Consider the following 20960-nt stretch of genomic DNA (forward strand, 5'->3'; position numbering starts at 1 on the left):
AGGTGTATCCTAGGTGTGTCTGAGGTGTGTCCTGGGTGTGTCTGAGGTGTATCCTAGGTGTGTCTGAGGTGTATCCTAGGTGTCTCTGAGGTGTGTCTGAGGTGTATCCTAGGTGTGTCTGAGGTGTGTCTGAGGTGTGTCTGAGGTGTATCCTAGGTGTGTCTGAGGTGTATCCTAGGTGTGTCTGAGGTGTATCCTAGGTGTCTCTGAGGTGTGTCTGAGGTGTATCCTAGGTGTGTCTGAGGTGTGTCTGAGGTGTGTCTGAGGTGTATCCTAGGTGTGTCTGAGGTGTGTCTGAGGTGTATCCTAGGTGTGTCTGAGGTGTATCCTAGGTGTCTCTGAGGTGTGTCTGAGGTGTGTCTTGGTGTGTCTCGGGTGTGTGTCCTGGGTGTGTCTAGGTGTCTCTGAGGTGTATCCTAGGTGTGTCTGAGGTATGTCTTGGTGTGTCTCGGGTGTGTGTCCTGGGTGTGTCTAGGTGTCTCTGAGGTGTGTCTCAGGTGTGTCTGAGGTGTGTCTCAGGTGTATCTGAGGTGTCTCTGAGGTGTGTCTGAGGTGTATCCTAGGTGTCTCTGAGATGTGTCTGAGGTGTATCCTAGGTGTGTCTGAGGTGTGTCTGAGGTGCGTCTGAGGTATGTCTTGGTGTGTCTCGGGTGTGTGTCCTGGGTGTGTCTCAGGTGTATTTCAGGTGTGTGTGTTTGTGTTTTTTCAGCCATCTGCGGCAGACCGGCACCATTGCAGATCTAGTGATCGTCTCAGAGAGACAGCTGGTGAAAGGAATCAGTCGGATCATCGCCGTGACGGGACAGGATGCTTCACAGGTCAGTTCACACATGATCACATGATCAGACCCTCTGACACCATAAAGGAATGAAGCGATGAAGGCGGAGCTTCTCCTTCCTGTTTCCCAGGCCCGGGAGGCGGGGCAGGTTTTATCTCAGGACGTGGACTCTCTGTCAGCCAGACTCTCGGGCTCCGTCCCCTCCAGCCTGGACTCTGCCCAGCGGCTCGCCAAGGAGGCCAGCCTCCTGTCTGATGTAGGTAGAGTACCCATGATGCACTGCGGCCATCCAGTTTTATGGTGAGAACGTATGACGTATAACCCTGTGCTGCGTCTGACAGGCTGTAGATAACACGCCCATCCCCCAGTGGCAGCGCCGAGAACTGCAGGGTCGCCTCCGAACGCTGCTGAGGACCAGCAACACCGTCATCAGGAAACTGGAGGGCAGAGAGGTGAGAAAGCACCTGAGACACACCTGAGACACACCTGAGACACACCTCAGACACACCTGAGAGACACTTCAGACACACCTGAGACACACCTGAGACACACCTGAGACACACCTGAGAGACACTTCAGACACACCTGAGAGACACTTCAGACACACCTGAGACACACCTGAGAGACACTTCAGACACACCTGAGACACACCTGAGACACACCTCAGACACATCTCAGACACACCTGAGACACACCTCAGATACACCTGAGACACACCTGAGACACACCTCAGATACACCTGAGACACACCTGAGACACACCTCAGACACACCTCAGATACACCTGAGACACACCTCAGACACACCTGAGACACACCTGAGAGACACTTCAGACACACCTGAGACACACCTGAGAGACACTTCAGACACACCTGAGAGACATTTCAGACACACCTGAAACACACCTGAGAGACACTTCAGACACACCTGAAACACACCTGAGACACACCTCAGACACACCTCAGACACACCTGAGAGACACTTCAGACACACCTCAGACACACCTCAGATACACCTGAGAGACACTTCAGACACACCTGAGACACACCTGAGACACACCTGAGACACACCTGAGACACACTTGAGACACACCTGAGACACACCTGAGACACACCTCAGACACACTTCAGACACACTTCAGACACACCTGAGACACACCTGAGACACACTTCAGACACACCTGAGACACACCTGAGACACACCTGAGACACACCTGAGACACACCTCAGACACACCTCAGACACACCTGAGACAAACCTGAGACACACTTCAGACACACCTGAGACACACCTGAGACACACCTCAGACACACCTGAGACACACTTCAGACACACCTGAGACACACTTCAGACACACCTGAGACAAACCTGAGACACACCTGAGATGCACCTGAGACACACCTGAGACACACCTCAGACACACCTCAGATGCACCTGAGACACACCTGAGACACACCTGAGACACACCTCAGACACACCTCAGACACACCTGAGACACACCTCAGACACACCTGAGACACACCTGAGACACACCTCAGATACACCTGAGACACACCTGAGACACACCTCAGACACACCTCAGATACACCTGAGACACACCTGAGACACACCTGAGACACACCTCAGACACACCTGAGACACACCTCAGACACACCTCAGACACACCTCAGACACACCTCAGACACACCTGAGACACACCTGAGACACACCTCAGACACACCTCAGACACACCTCAGATACACCTGAGACACACCTGAGACACACCTCAGACACACCTGAGACACACCTCAGACACACCTGAGACACACCTGAGACACACCTCAGACACACCTGAGACACACCTCAGACACACCTGAGACACACCTGAGACACACCTCAGATACACCTGAGACACACCTGAGACACACCTGAGACACACCTGAGACACACCTCAGATACACCTGAGACACACCTGAGACACACCTCAGACACACCTCAGATACACCTGAGACACACCTGAGACACACCTGAGACACACCTGAGACACACCTCAGACACACCTCAGACACACCTGAGACACACCTGAGACACACCTCAGACACACCTGAGACACACCTGAGACACACCTCAGACACACCTGAGACACACCTGAGACACACCTGAGACACACCTCAGACACACCTCAGACACACCTGAGACACACCTCAGACACACCTGAGACACACCTCAGACACACCTGAGACACACCTGAGACACACCTCAGATACACCTGAGACACACCTCAGACACACCTGAGAGACACCTGAGACACACCTGAGACACACCTCAGATACACCTGAGACACACCTCAGACACACCTGAGACACACCTGAGACACACCTGAGACACACCTGAGACACACCTCAGATACACCTGAGACACACCTCAGACAAACCTGAGACACACCTGAGACACACCTGAGACACACCTCAGATGCACCTCAGACACACCTCAGACACACCTGAGACACACCTCAGACACACCTGAGACACACCTCAGACACACCTGAGACACACCTGAGACACACCTCAGACACACCTGAGACACACCTCAGACACACCTGAGACACACCTGAGACACACCTCAGACACACCTCAGACACACCTGAGACACACCTCAGACACACCTGAGACACACCTCAGACACACCTGAGACACACCTGAGACACACCTCAGACACACCTGAGACACAACTCAGACACACCTCAGACACACCTGAGACACACCTCAGATACACCTGAGACACACCTGAGACACACCTGAGACACACCTGAGACACACCTCAGACACACCTGAGACACAACTCAGACACACCTCAGACACACCTGAGACACACCTGAGACACACCTCAGACACACCTGAGACACACCTCAGACACACCTGAGACACACCTGAGACACACCTGAGACACACCTCAGACACACCTGAGACACACCTGAGACACACCTCAGACACACCTCAGATACACCTGAGACACATCTCAGATACACCTGAGACAAACCTGAGACACACCTGAGACACACCTCAGACACACCTGAGACACACCTCAGACACACCTGAGACACACCTGAGACACACCTGAGACACACTTCAGACACACCTCAGACACACCTCAGATACACCTGAGACACACCTGAGACACATCTCAGATACACCTCAGACACACCTGAGACACACCTCAGACACACCTGAGACACACCTCAGACACACCTGAGACACACCTGAGACACACCTGAGACACACCTGAGACACACCTCAGATACACCTGAGACACACCTCAGATACACCTGAGACACACCTCAGATACACCTGAGACACACCTGAGACACACCTGAGACACACCTCAGATACACCTGAGACACACCTGAGACACACCTGAGACACACCTCAGATACACCTGAGACACACCTGAGACACACCTGAGACACACCTCAGACACACCTGAGACACACCTGAGACACACCTGAGACACACCTCAGATACACCTGAGACACACCTGAGACACACCTGAGACAAACCTGAGACACACCTGAGACAAACCTGAGACACACCTGAGACACACCTGAGACACACCTGAGAGACACTTCAGACACACCTGAGACACACCTGAGACAAACCTGAGACACACCTGAGACACACCTGAGACACACCTCAGACACACCTGAGACACATCTCAGACACACCTAAGACACACCTGAGACACACCTGAGACACACCTGAGAGACACTTCAGACACACCTGAGAGACACTTCAGACACACCTCAGACACACCTGAGACACACCTGAGACACACCTGAGAGACACCTGAGACACACCTGAGACACACCTCAGATACACCTCAGATACACCTGAGACACACCTGAGACACACCTCAGACACACTTCAGACACACCTGAGACACACCTGAGACACACCTCAGATACACCTGAGACACACCTGAGACACACCTGAGACACACTTCAGACACACCTCAGACACACCTGAGACACACCTGAGACACACCTGAGACACACCTGAGACACACTTCAGACACACCTCAGACACACCTGAGACACACCTGAGACACACCTCAGACACACCTGAGACACACCTCAGACAAACCTGAGACACACCTGAGACACACCTGAGACACATCTCAGATACACCTCAGATGCACCTCAGACACACCTCAGACACACCTGAGACACACCTGAGACACACCTGAGACACATCTCAGATACACCTCAGATGCACCTCAGACACACCTCAGACACACCTGAGACACACCTCAGACACACCTGAGACACACCTGAGACACACCTGAGACACACCTCAGATACACCTGAGACACACCTGAGACACACCTCAGACACACCTGAGACACACCTGAGACACACCTGAGACACACCTGAGACACACCTGAGACACACCTCAGACACACCTGAGACACACCTCAGACACACCTCAGATACACCTGAGACACACCTGAGACACACCTCAGACACACCTCAGACACACCTGAGACAGACCTGAGACACACCTGAGACACACCTGAGACACACCTCAGACACACCTGAGACACACCTGAGACACACCTGAGACACACCTCAGATACACCTGAGACACACCTCAGACACACCTGAGACACACCTGAGACACACCTCACACACACCTGAGACACACCTGAGACACACCTCAGACACACCTCAGATACACCTGAGACACACCTCAGACACACCTGAGACACACCTCAGACACACCTCAGATACACCTGAGACACACCTCAGACACACCTGAGACACACCTGAGACACACCTCAGACACACCTCAGACACACCTGAGACACACCTCAGACACACCTGAGACACACCTGAGACACACCTGAGACACACCTCAGACACACCTGAGACACACCTGAGACACACCTGAGACACACCTGAGACACACCTCAGATACACCTCAGACACACCTGAGACACACCTGAGAGACACTTCAGATACACCTCAGACACACCTGAGACACACCTCAGACACACCTCAGACACACCTCAGACACACCTGAGAGACACTTCAGAGACACTTCAGACACACCTGAGACACACCTGAGAGACACTTCAGACACACCTGAGAGACATTTCAGACACACCTGAAACACACCTGAGACACACCTCAGACACACCTGAGACACACCTCAGATACACCTCAGACACACCTGAGACACACCTCAGACACACCTGAGACACACCTGAGACACATCTCAGATACACCTGAGACACACCTCAGACACACCTCAGACACACCTGAGACACACCTGAGAGACACTTCAGAGACACTTCAGACACACCTGAGACACACCTGAGAGACACTTCAGACACACCTGAGAGACACTTCAGATACACCTGAGAGACATTTCAGACACACCTGAAACACACCTGAGACACACCTCAGACACACCTCAGATACACCTGAGAGACACTTCAGACACACCTCAGACACACCTGAGACACACCTGAGACACACCTGAGACACACCTGAGACACACCTGTGACACACTTGAGACACACCTGAGACACACCTGAGACACACCTGAGACACACCTCAGACACACTTCAGACACACCTGAGACACACTTCAGACACACCTGAGACACACCTGAGACACACCTGAGACACACCTGAGACACACCTGAGACACACCTCAGACGCACCTGAGACACACCTCAGACACACCTCAGACGCACCTGAGACAAACCTGAGACACACTTCAGACACACCTGAGACACACCTGAGACAAACCTGAGACACACCTCAGACACACCTGAGACACACCTGAGACACACCTCAGACACACCTCAGACACACCTGAGACACACCTCAGACACACCTGAGACACACCTCAGACACACCTGAGACACACCTGAGACACACCTCAGATACACCTGAGACACACCTCAGACACACCTGAGAGACACCTGAGACACACCTGAGACACACCTCAGATACACCTGAGACACACCTCAGACACACCTGAGACACACCTGAGACACACCTGAGACACACCTGAGACACACCTGAGACACACCTCAGATACACCTGAGACACACCTGAGACACACCTGAGACACACCTGAGACACACCTCAGATGCACCTCAGACACACCTCAGACACACCTGAGACACACCTGAGACACACCTCAGACACACCTCAGACACACCTCAGATACACCTGAGACACACCTGAGACACACCTCAGACACACCTGAGACACACCTCAGACACACCTGAGACACACCTCAGACACACCTCAGACACACCTGAGACACACCTGAGACACACCTCAGACACACCTCAGACACACCTGAGACACACCTCAGATACACCTGAGACACACCTGAGACACACCTGAGACACACCTGAGACACACCTCAGACACACCTGAGACACAACTCAGACACACCTCAGACACACCTGAGACACACCTGAGACACACCTCAGACACACCTGAGACACACCTCAGACACACCTGAGACACACCTGAGACACACCTGAGACACACCTCAGACACACCTGAGACACACCTGAGACACACCTCAGACACACCTCAGATACACCTGAGACACATCTCAGATACACCTGAGACAAACCTGAGACACACCTGAGACACACCTCAGACACACCTGAGACACACCTGAGACACACCTGAGACACACCTGAGACACACCTGAGACACACTTCAGACACACCTCAGACACACCTCAGATACACCTGAGACACACCTGAGACACATCTCAGATACACCTCAGACACACCTGAGACACACCTGAGACACACCTGAGACACACCTGAGACACACCTGAGACAAACCTGAGACACACCTCAGATACACCTGAGACACACCTCAGATACACTTCAGATACACCTGAGACACACCTCAGATACACCTGAGACACACCTGAGACACACCTGAGACACACCTCAGATACACCTGAGACACACCTGAGACACACCTGAGACACACCTCAGACACACCTGAGACACACCTGAGACACACCTGAGACACACCTCAGATACACCTGAGACACACCTGAGACACACCTGAGACAAACCTGAGACACACCTGAGACAAACCTGAGACACACCTGAGACACACCTGAGACACACCTGAGAGACACTTCAGACACACCTGAGACACACCTGAGAGACACTTCAGACACACCTGAGACACACCTGAGACAAACCTGAGACACACCTGAGACACACCTGAGACACACCTCAGACACACCTGAGACACATCTCAGACACACCTAAGACACACCTGAGACACACCTGAGACACACCTGAGAGACACTTCAGACACACCTGAGAGACACTTCAGACACACCTCAGACACACCTGAGACACACCTGAGACACACCTGAGAGACACCTGAGACACACCTGAGACACACCTCAGACACACCTCAGATACACCTGAGACACACCTGAGACACACCTCAGACACACCTCAGACACACCTGAGACAGACCTGAGACACACCTGAGACACACCTGAGACACACCTCAGACACACCTGAGACACACCTGAGACACACCTGAGACACACCTCAGATACACCTGAGACACACCTCAGACACACCTGAGACACACCTGAGACACACCTCACACACACCTGAGACACACCTGAGACACACCTCAGACACACCTCAGATACACCTGAGACACACCTCAGACACACCTGAGACACACCTCAGACACACCTCAGATACACCTGAGACACACCTCAGACACACCTGAGACACACCTGAGACACACCTCAGACACACCTCAGACACACCTGAGACACACCTCAGACACACCTGAGACACACCTGAGACACACCTGAGACACACCTCAGACACACCTGAGACACACCTGAGACACACCTGAGACACACCTCAGATACACCTCAGACACACCTGAGACACACCTGAGAGACACTTCAGATACACCTCAGACACACCTGAGACACACCTCAGACACACCTCAGACACACCTGAGACACACCTGAGAGACACTTCAGAGACACTTCAGACACACCTGAGACACACCTGAGAGACACTTCAGACACACCTGAGAGACACTTCAGATACACCTGAGAGACACTTCAGAGACATTTCAGACACACCTGAAACACACCTGAGACACACCTCAGACACACCTCAGATACACCTGAGAGACACTTCAGACACACCTCAGACACACCTGAGACACACCTGAGACACACCTGAGACACACCTGAGACACACCTGTGACACACTTGAGACACACCTGAGACACACCTGAGACACACCTGAGACACACCTCAGACACACTTCAGACACACCTGAGACACACTTCAGACACACCTGAGACACACCTGAGACACACCTGAGACACACCTGAGACACACCTCAGACGCACCTGAGACACACCTCAGACACACCTCAGACGCACCTGAGACAAACCTGAGACACACTTCAGACACACCTGAGACACACCTGAGACAAACCTGAGACACACCTCAGACACACCTGAGACACACCTGAGACACACCTGAGACACACCTCAGACACACCTCAGACACACCTGAGACACACCTCAGACACACCTGAGACACACCTCAGACACACCTGAGACACACCTGAGACACACCTCAGATACACCTGAGATACACCTCAGACACACCTGAGACACACCTGAGACACACCTCAGATACACCTGAGACACACCTCAGACACACCTGAGACACACCTGAGACACACCTGAGACACACCTGAGACACACCTCAGATACACCTGAGACACACCTCAGACAAACCTGAGACACACCTGAGACACACCTGAGACACACCTCAGATGCACCTCAGACACACCTCAGACACACCTGAGACACACCTGAGACACACCTCAGACACACCTCAGACACACCTCAGATACACCTGAGACACACCTGAGACACACCTCAGACACACCTGAGACACACCTGAGACACACCTGAGACACACCTCAGACACACCTCAGACACACCTGAGACACACCTGAGACACACCTCAGATACACCTCAGACACACCTGAGACACACCTCAGATACACCTGAGACACACCTGAGACACACCTGAGACACACCTGAGACACACCTCAGACACACCTGAGACACAACTCAGACACACCTCAGACACACCTGAGACACACCTGAGACACACCTCAGACACACCTGAGACACACCTCAGACACACCTGAGACACACCTGAGACACACCTGAGACACACCTCAGACACACCTGAGACACACCTGAGACACACCTCAGACACACCTCAGATACACCTGAGACACATCTCAGATACACCTGAGACAAACCTGAGACACACCTGAGACACACCTCAGACACACCTGAGACACACCTCAGACACACCTGAGACACACCTGAGACACACCTGAGACACACTTCAGACACACCTCAGACACACCTCAGATACACCTGAGACACACCTGAGACACATCTCAGATACACCTAAGACACACCTGAGACACACCTCAGACACACCTGAGACACACCTCAGACACACCTGAGACACACCTGAGACACACCTGAGACACACCTGAGACACACCTCAGATACACCTGAGACACACCTCAGATACACTTCAGATACACCTGAGACACACCTCAGATACACCTGAGACACACCTGAGACACACCTGAGACACACCTCAGATACACCTGAGACACACCTGAGACACACCTGAGACACACCTCAGACACACCTGAGACACACCTGAGACACACCTGAGACACACCTCAGATACACCTGAGACACACCTGAGACACACCTGAGACAAACCTGAGACACACCTGAGACACACCTGAGACACACCTGAGAGACACTTCAGACACACCTGAGACACACCTGAGAGACACTTCAGACACACCTGAGACACACCTGAGACAAACCTGAGACACACCTGCGACACACCTGAGACACACCTCAGACACACCTGAGACACATCTCAGACACACCTAAGACACACCTGAGACACACCTGAGACACACCTGAGAGACACTTCAGACACACCTGAGAGACACTTCAGACACACCTCAGACACACCTGAGACACACCTGAGACACACCTGAGAGACACCTGAGACACACCTGAGACACACCTCAGATACACCTCAGATACACCTGAGACACACCTGAGACACACCTCAGACACACTTCAGACACACCTGAGACACACCTGAGACACACCTCAGATACACCTGAGACACACCTGAGACACACCTGAGACACACTTCAGACACACCTCAGACACACCTGAGACACACCTGAGACACACCTGAGACACACCTGAGACACACCTGAGACACACTTCAGACACACCTCAGACACACCTGAGACACACCTGAGACACACCTGAGACACACCTCAGACACACCTGAGACACACCTCAGACAAACCTGAGACACACCTGAGACACACCTGAGACACATCTCAGATACACCTCAGATGCACCTCAGACACACCTCAGACACACCTGAGACACACCTCAGACACACCTGAGACACACCTGAGACACACCTGAGACACACCTCAGATACACCTGAGACACACCTGAGACACACCTCAGACACACCTGAGACACACCTGAGACACACCTCAGACACACCTGAGACACACCTGAGACACACCTCAGACACACCTGAGACACACCTCAGACACACCTCAGATACACCTGAGACACACCTGAGACACACCTCAGACACACCTCAGACACACCTGAGACAGACCTGAGACACACCTGAGACACACCTGAGACACACCTCAGACACACCTGAGACACACCTGAGACACACCTGAGACACACCTCAGATACACCTGAGACACACCTCAGACACACCTGAGACACACCTGAGACACACCTCACACACACCTGAGACACACCTCAGACACACCTCAGATACACCTGAGACACACCTCAGACACACCTGAGACACACCTCAGACACACCTCAGATACACCTGAGACACACCTCAGACACACCTGAGACACACCTGAGACACACCTCAGACACACCTCAGACACACCTGAGACACACCTCAGACACACCTGAGACACACCTGAGACACACCTGAGACACACCTCAGACACACCTGAGACACACCTGAGACACACCTGAGACACACCTGAGACACACCTCAGATACACCTCAGACACACCTGAGACACACCTGAGAGACACTTCAGATACACCTCAGACACACCTGAGACACACCTCAGACACACCTCAGACACACCTGAGACACACCTGAGAGACACTTCAGAGACACTTCAGACACACCTGAGACACACCTGAGAGACACTTCAGACACACCTGAGAGACATTTCAGACACACCTGAAACACACCTGAGACACACCTCAGACACACCTGAGACACACCTCAGATACACCTCAGACACACCTGAGACACACCTCAGACACACCTGAGACACACCTGAGACACATCTCAGATACACCTGAGACACACCTCAGACACACCTCAGACACACCTGAGACACACCTGAGAGACACTTCAGAGACACTTCAGACACACCTGAGACACACCTGAGAGACACTTCAGACACACCTGAGAGACACTTCAGACACACCTGAGAGACATTTCAGACACACCTGAAACACACCTGAGACACACCTCAGACACACCTCAGATACACCTGAGAGACACTTCAGACACACCTCAGACACACCTGAGACACACCTGAGACACACCTGAGACACACCTGAGACACACCTGTGACACACTTGAGACACACCTGAGACACACCTGAGACACACCTGAGACACACCTCAGACACACTTCAGACACACCTGAGACACACTTCAGACACACCTGAGACACACCTGAGACACACCTGAGACACACCTGAGACACACTTCAGACACACCTGAGACACACTTCAGACACACCTGAGACACACCTGAGACACACCTGAGACACACCTGAGACACACCTGAGACACACCTCAGACGCACCTGAGACACACCTCAGACACACCTCAGACGCACCTGAGACAAACCTGAGACACACTTCAGACACACCTGAGACACACCTGAGACAAACCTGAGACACACCTCAGACACACCTGAGACACACTTCAGACACACCTGAGACACACTTCAGACAAACCTGAGACACACCTGAGATGCACCTGAGACACACCTGAGACACACCTGAGACACACCTGAGACACACCTCAGATACACCTGAGACACACCTGAGACACACCTCAGACACACCTGAGACACACCTGAGACACACCTGAGAGACACTTCAGACACACCTGAGAGACACCTGAGACACACCTGAGACACACCTCAGATACACCTGAGACACACCTGAGACACACCTCAGACACACCTGAGACACACCTGAGACACACCTCAGACACACCTGAGACACACCTGAGACACACCTCAGACACACCTGAGACACACCTGAGACACACCTCAGATACACCTGAGACACACCTGAGACACACCTGAGACACACCTCAGACACACCTCAGACACACCTGAGACACACCTCAGACACACCTCAGACACACCTGAGACACACCTGAGACACACCTGAGACACACCTGAGACACACCTGAGACACACCTGAGACACACCTCAGATACACCTGAGACACACCTGAGACACACCTCAGACACACCTCAGACACACCTGAGACACACCTGAGACACACCTGAGAGACACCTGAGACACACCTCAGATACACCTGAGACACACCTGAGACACACCTCAGACACACCTGAGACACACCTGAGACACACCTGAGACACACCTGAGACACACCTCAGATACACCTTAGACACACCTGAGACGCACCTCAGACACACCTGAGACACACCTCAGACAAACCTGAGACACACCTGAGACACACCTGAGACACACCTCAGATGCACCTCAGACACACCTCAGACACACCTGAGACACACCTGAGACACACCTCAGACACACCTCAGACACACCTCAGATACACCTGAGACACACCTGAGACACACCTGAGACACACCTGAGACACACCTCAGACACACTTGAGACACACCTGAGACACACCTCAGATACACCTGAGACACACCTGAGACACACCTGAGACACACCTGAGACACACCTGAGACACACCTGAGACACACCTGAGACACACCTGAGACACACCTCAGATACACCTGAGACACACCTGAGACACACCTGAGACACACCTGAGACACACCTCAGATACACCTGAGACACACCTGAGACACACCTGAGACACACCTGAGACACACCTCAGACACACCTCAGACACACCTGAGACGCACCTCAGACACACCTGAGACACACCTCAGACACACCTCAGACACACCTGAGACACACCTGAGACACACCTCAGACACACCTGAGACACACCTGAGACACACCTGAGACACACCTCAGACACACCTGAGACACACCTGAGACACATCTCAGATACACCTGAGACAAACCTGAGACACACCTGAGACACACCTCAGACACACCTGAGACACACTTCAGACACACCTCAGACACACCTCAAATACACCTGAGACACACCTGAGACACATCTCAGATACACCTCAGACACACCTGAGACACACCTCAGACACACCTGAGACACACCTCAGACACACCTGAGACACACCTGAGACACACCTGAGACACACCTCAGATACACCTGAGACACACCTCAGATACACCTGAGACACACCTGAGACACACCTCAGATACACCTGAGACACACCTGAGACACACCTGAGACACACCTGAGACACACCTGAGACACACCTGAGACACACCTCAGATACACCTGAGACACACCTGAGACACACCTCAGATACACCTGAGACACACCTGAGACACACCTGAGACACACCTGAGACAAACCTGAGACACACCTGAGACACACCTGAGACACACCTGAGAGACACTTCAGACACACCTGAGACACACCTGAGACACACCTGAGACAAACCTGAGACACACCTGAGACACACCTGAGACACACCTGAGACACACCTGAGACACACCTCAGACACACCTGAGACACATCTCAGACACACCTGAGACACACCTGAGACACACCTGAGAGACACTTCAGACACACCTGAGAGACACTTCAGACACACCTCAGACACACCTGAGACACACCTGAGACACACCTGAGAGACACCTGAGACACACCTGAGACACACCTCAGATACACCTGAGACACACCTGAGACACACCTCAGACACACTTCAGACACACCTGAGACACACCTGAGACACACCTCAGATACACCTGAGACACACCTGAGACACACCTGAGACACACTTCAGACACACCTGAGACACACCTCAGACACACCTCAGACACACCTGAGACACACCTGAGACACACCTGAGACACACTTCAGACACACCTCAGACACACCTGAGACACACCTGAGACACACCTCAGACACACCTGAGACACACCTCAGACACACCTGAGACACACCTCAGACAAACCTGAGACACACCTGAGACACATCTCAGATACACCTCAGATGCACCTCAGACACACCTCAGACACACCTCAGACACACCTGAGACACACCTGAGACACACCTGAGACACACCTCAGATACACCTGAGACACACCTGAGACACACCTGAGAGACACTTCAGAGACACTTCAGACACACCTCAGACACACCTGAGACACACCTGAGACACACCTGAGAGACACTTCAGAGACACTTCAGACACACCTGAGACACACCTGAGACACACCTGAGACACACCTGAGACACACCTGAGAGACACTTCAGAGACACTTCAGACACACCTGAGACACACCTGAGACACACCTGAGAGACACTTCAGACACACCTCAGACACACCTGAGACACACCTGAGACTAGGGGTGTAACGGTATGAAAATTTAACCTCACGGTTATAGTGACCAAAATGATCACGGTTTTCGGTATTATCGCGGTATTTTTAAAAGTGTGTTCAATCTGTTCAGAAAGCACCGATAGGCCTACACAAGCTGAAAAAAGTGCAACAGTGTTTATTATATTGCAAAATCTTATCGAAAACATCGGCTTTTGAACTATTTCCGAATCTGATATTACTGTGGTCTGCCCCGAGTGGAGTCCTCCGCTATCATGCGTTTTGGCCGCGGCAAGTCTGCACAGTTTCAGACAAAATGCAGGCTAACGGGGTGAAATACAATCTTACAGGGCAAAACACGGGTGAATTTGGGCGATTTGGAATTATTTTTCCGTCTGAAAGTTACAATTCCGTTTCAAAGGGTACATTCCGCGATTTCCGTCCGTTTTCCGTTATCGCAGAAAATCGTTGGCTCTACGCATGCAAAGAGATACTGTAGCCTACAACTGTATGATAAACGCAACTCAAATGTGCTCCCGTCTAGCTCTGAGGCTAACGTTAAAGATGTGTCCCGATTAGCTCCACGCTAACACCACTGAGCGAACATGTGCCGTAGGCATCTGTTTAGATTATTGACACGTTATTAAAAAGTTAGACAGACGGATCGTTGCATTCTGCTTCAACCCGATGTCCCCACACCGTGCATTTATTCATGCATTTCAGCTGAAACGTTAAGGTACCTTGCATTGGCTATACAGTTGTGGGTGATGATCACGGAGATTTGACGTATTGCCACCTTTAGCGGAAACTTTTTTCCTGCATGTTCTGCAGACAGGATAACCATCAACTGTCCCCCGGCATTCTTATAAAAACCAAAATATGCCCATACTTCGGATTTAGTCCTCTTAGAGGGCTGATAAATGTCCTGACTGAGTGCTGTCATCTACACCTTCGGCCATGATTCCAACTTTAAGAAATGCCCGTTGTAGGCTGCGCAGTGAGCATGCGCGACAAAGTAAGAACTCGGATGAGGCTGGGAAGGATTAAACTCACGGTTTTCATGCCGTGTTATTAACCGTGACATTAATGATATTTGGAATGAACGCGGTAATTGTTATCGTCAACACTTTTTATCGTGGTTTACCGTCACATCCCTACCTGAGAACACTCACTGAGGGCTGTTCTCATGCTTTCAGGCCTCACTCAGAGCTCAGGTTCTGCTGGAGAAGAACGGCCAGAAGGAGCTGCTGGTGGACTCTGTGGAGACGGACTCTCTGTCGGTGGGTAGAACCGGGCAAAATAAAAGCCTGTGAGCGACAGACTTTTACAGAATAAAATAAATAATAAAACCTGCGTTAAATAATTAACGAGTTGACGCGCCCAGCGCTAGGTTTATTGATCTGTATTGATGGTTCTGATCCGGTTCAGGTTCTGATGAAGACGGTGAACCGGCTCAGCTCGGCTGCTCCCAACAGTCATGTGATGCTGCTCGCTCACCAGAGGCATTCTGGGAAAGTCCTTTGTGCCTGTCAGGTTCCCAAGGTAACGCCACTCACCTGTTGAAGACATCACAGGGGGGCGGGGCTAACACTAAATCTCTGCCATCTGATTGGCTGTTCCCTCCTCTGCAGGACTCGCCGGCCCTCGCCGCCTCTGATTGGGCCGTGGCGGTGTGTCGCCACCTCGGAGGTAGCGCCGGGGGCTCCACACTGGTTGCCAAGGGAACAGGAAGCAGCAGTGACATCACTCAGGCGCTGAAGTGGGCCGAGGACTTTGCCGGCCAGAAAAACCAGCGATGATGTCAGCTTCCTCCGATTGGACGGCTCGCTCATGTGACTCGTGTGTTTATGAATGTGAACGTTTCTTTGTTTTAGAAGAAATAAAATCCAAACTCAGTCACTTATTTATTTATTTATGACAGTAAATAAGAAACAAAACAATCACGGATTAGAGCACACCTGGTCCTGGTTCTTCAGAGCAGGGACACGTTGAGCCACTGCCGGAGAAACACAAACATGCTGGTCACATTCAGGTTTTTACCCATAATCCCCCATTTCCTTCGTCATATCTTCCCAAGAAGAGACTTAGTTAGTTTATTTTCCATCTGAAGCGTTGGTCCTGCCAGAAACACCCTGGCTGTGTTCCAAACCGCATACTACTCCTACTACTGTTAACTAACTTTTTTTAAGTTCCCGGATGCATACTAGATTCTCCTAAATGTTGGGTATGCATCATGAGGTTACTACTCATACTCAAACTACCCAAGATGCAACGTAACGTGACGTCACCGATCGTCATTTCCTGTCAAAACGGCAGTTTCAAGCTAGCTACAACGAGGGTAGGTTCACTTCCTGTTTTCAAAACAAAAGCACCAATTGTATGGTAATGGCTTTCCCTGTGATAAAAGGCAACGGGTATTTTATTTTGTGAAAATAACCGGAAGTGCGTTAGCTCACTGCGGCTAGCTTTAGTAGCGCAGAATTCATGGGAACAAAATTGTAAATGTAGTTTATGCAGATTTTAACTGTTTATTTCACATTTTTATTCAGAAAGAACTTTCTAATGAACCAGAATTCAGCAAAAAGTCGTGTGCAACACTAAATAAATTCACTGTTCCACGGCCAGGACGAAAACCACACTGCACCTCCTGAATCCCAGATTCGACTATCCGGCAGATCCTCCTCTCCAGAACCCCCGAATAGACCTTACTGAGGCTGAGGTAGTGCGGGGCGGGATGATCAAAAATACATAACACGGTATTTTTTTTTTTTCATGCATAATTAGGTGTTCACAGCATTTTCTACAGATTGAGAACAGAATTACTGCAGTAGATTAACTCAGGATGGTCTATTTTACCGTCATAGAATAACGCCCCACAAAATGATGCTGTTTACACAGAAGTGCTACTCATGATTCTGATGAAGTGAGGGATCGGAATGCAAACACAATTGCAGTCAAAATGCAGAACTTTTACTGTGCGTCTTGAAGTGACATTTGGCTGGACTTTTCTTTTGCTTTCCCGTGTTACCTGCTGATGTGGCGGGTGCTGACCCTAACTTCATGCATTCTGGATATTCTAAGTCATGCTTACGGCTAAGGTGATGGAGCAAATTGCTCGTGTTGCCACCTCCAGCGACAACTGCAGCCCGACAACACTTGCATAAAATGGTTGTTTGGTCGACGTCGGATTTTTTTTTAAACCAAAAAACTTCCAGACTACAGACACGGTGTTCTGTCGATTTGTGCTACTTCGTCGAGAAATGCTACCGCCGCAAAAACCGATAGGCTCGTCTATCGGTTTGTGCTACCCTATCAAAAAATGCTACTTTATGGTTTTCTACCTCTGTATATCAAATAAAGTCATAAAGTAAGTTTTTTTTGTCTCTCATGTGTGTAATTATAAAAAGTGTAATGAAATTGATTTATTTAAGAGGGTAGCCCATTTTGATAGTCCAATAACACGCTGTTAAAGCTGCAGTCTGCAGGATTTGTTGTTGTCATACGTAAAGTCCTACTTTTTGGCATTTTAAGAGTTTACATGATCTATCAGAACGCTTGAAGTTGAAAACGGTGACCTCCGTAGTCGCAAAATGCAAGAAATGCTCATTTTTTAACCGAAAAATAAAAAGTTATTCAACTTCCTGTCCCGCCCCTTCAAAACACATGAGAACTCGTGCACGTCTACGTGCACGTCTACATGCACGTCTACGTGCACGCCAGATGCGCGTACACGACTCCTCATTCATCAACTCAGCTGTCATTTGCGATCATGGAAGACACAGTAAGTAGACTAGCCCGTAATGAAGTTCAATAGTCCAGATAAATAAGCGTGGGGACGAGCCTACCTTGTATCGCGCGTGCACAATCGGTGATTGACAGGCAGCAGAGCCCAGCTCGTAACCTGATTGGTTACCTTTTACCGGTCCGGTCTGCAATTCTGTAAACAAACCTGCTGGCTTTGGAGGGACCTAGCGGGACATATAGGGGACCTAGAGAACTCTTTTTTTCTGTATTGGGGTATTTAATGTACTACTTTCAGAATCCCCGGACAGTTCCAGGCATTATGCTTGAAAAAGAGTTGCAGACTGCAGCTTTAAATAAGGCTCCCCCTGGTCTCAATGCATTCATGACAATGATGGAGCAGAGTCACCTAAATAAAGTGTCCCTCAGAAAGGTACTTGTGAACTGTAGTCCAGTTTTCTTCCATTCCTAAAAACAGCTGTTATTAATTAATGTTTTTATATGGAAGAGAAAAATTGTGTATTTATTGTGAGAGAGAACAGCCGCTGCCTCATGGATAACGTAACTTTCATAGGCGCCTTCCACTTATTCAACATGCTCAAATATGCGTCATGTTTCAGACGCCCCATTTGTGCATGCTAAGCTAACTGCCTGTTAATACGATAAGTGTTTTATTACTTTGTATGTTTTCCAAAAGAGCAAATAATCAGGATTTTGAGGATGCTACAGTTACACACCAAGACGCAGGGTAGCAAAACATTATGGGCGTGAAAACGAAACTTAGAAAATCGGCTCAGCGCATGCCCTAAACCACAAAGTAGCAATTCTCGACAAGTAGGAGAAATCGACAGAACACCGGCTCCTTTTTTGGCACAAGTTCTTCTGTCAGCATGTTCTACTAGTTCTGCAGCTTCATTTGAGAACTTTCCATGTCTATCCTATCCACCTTCACCTTCGCGTAACGCAGTGCTTATTACTAGTGATGTGGCGTTTGAAGCGAGGCCTCGGAGCATGTGTCGAGCAAAAAGGGGCGAGCCAGATGAAGCGTTGGTTCGAGGCTTGTATCGTTTCCATAAAAATCACGTGACTGATGACAAACGAGGCCTCGGATTCAGTGTACACGTCACTGATTCATTTTGAGCGTCACTATCGCATAAAAAGGGTTTGAACCTTGCGGCACTTCGAGGGTTTTGAGTTGGCGTTTGGTATTGGTGAGAGGTAGAGTGTGCGTTGGTTGTATCAGAGTTAGTGGTTAAGTTCAGTTATTATATCAGTCATATCATCTATTATTATTAGAATAGTTATATAGGATATGAACCCTCGTTTTTCGCGGGAGTTACGTTCCAAAAAGAACCCGTGATAGGCGAAATCCGTGAAGTAGTAAGCTTTATTTTATTTTACAAATAACTACTGTACTGTAAAATAATAATTTGAATCAATACGAACTGAAGGCTTCAAATTGCGGAGATCAGCACCGCGACCCGAGTCATTGAATTAGAACGGGAGAAAATGAAAAATGA

The 20960-nt window shown here is 50.5% G+C and overlaps 1 protein-coding gene across 3 annotated transcripts in view; it reads left to right on the top strand.

Moving 5' to 3' along the window:
* The window catches only part of aars2 (alanyl-tRNA synthetase 2, mitochondrial (putative)), a 45251-nt gene extending 26209 nt beyond the window's left edge, over positions 1 to 19042 (top strand). For 2 of the 3 annotated variants that reach the window (XM_075462401.1, XM_075462400.1), the window contains exons 16-21: positions 710 to 818; positions 909 to 1034; positions 1120 to 1230; positions 16896 to 16979; positions 17128 to 17241; positions 17331 to 19042. In XM_075462401.1, coding sequence (XP_075318516.1) covers positions 710 to 818; positions 909 to 1034; positions 1120 to 1230; positions 16896 to 16979; positions 17128 to 17241; positions 17331 to 17498 — 712 coding nt within the window. In that variant the 3' untranslated portion in view covers positions 17499 to 19042. The remainder of the gene's footprint in view (positions 1 to 709; positions 819 to 908; positions 1035 to 1119; positions 1231 to 16895; positions 16980 to 17127; positions 17242 to 17330) is intronic. The other variant, XM_075462399.1, reaches the window with a different exon arrangement.
* Positions 19043 to 20960: the final 1918 nt, after the last annotated feature.

Source organism: Odontesthes bonariensis, chromosome 4 (assembly GCF_027942865.1).
Source record: "Odontesthes bonariensis isolate fOdoBon6 chromosome 4, fOdoBon6.hap1, whole genome shotgun sequence".
Lineage (NCBI taxonomy): Eukaryota > Metazoa > Chordata > Actinopteri > Atheriniformes > Atherinopsidae > Odontesthes > Odontesthes bonariensis.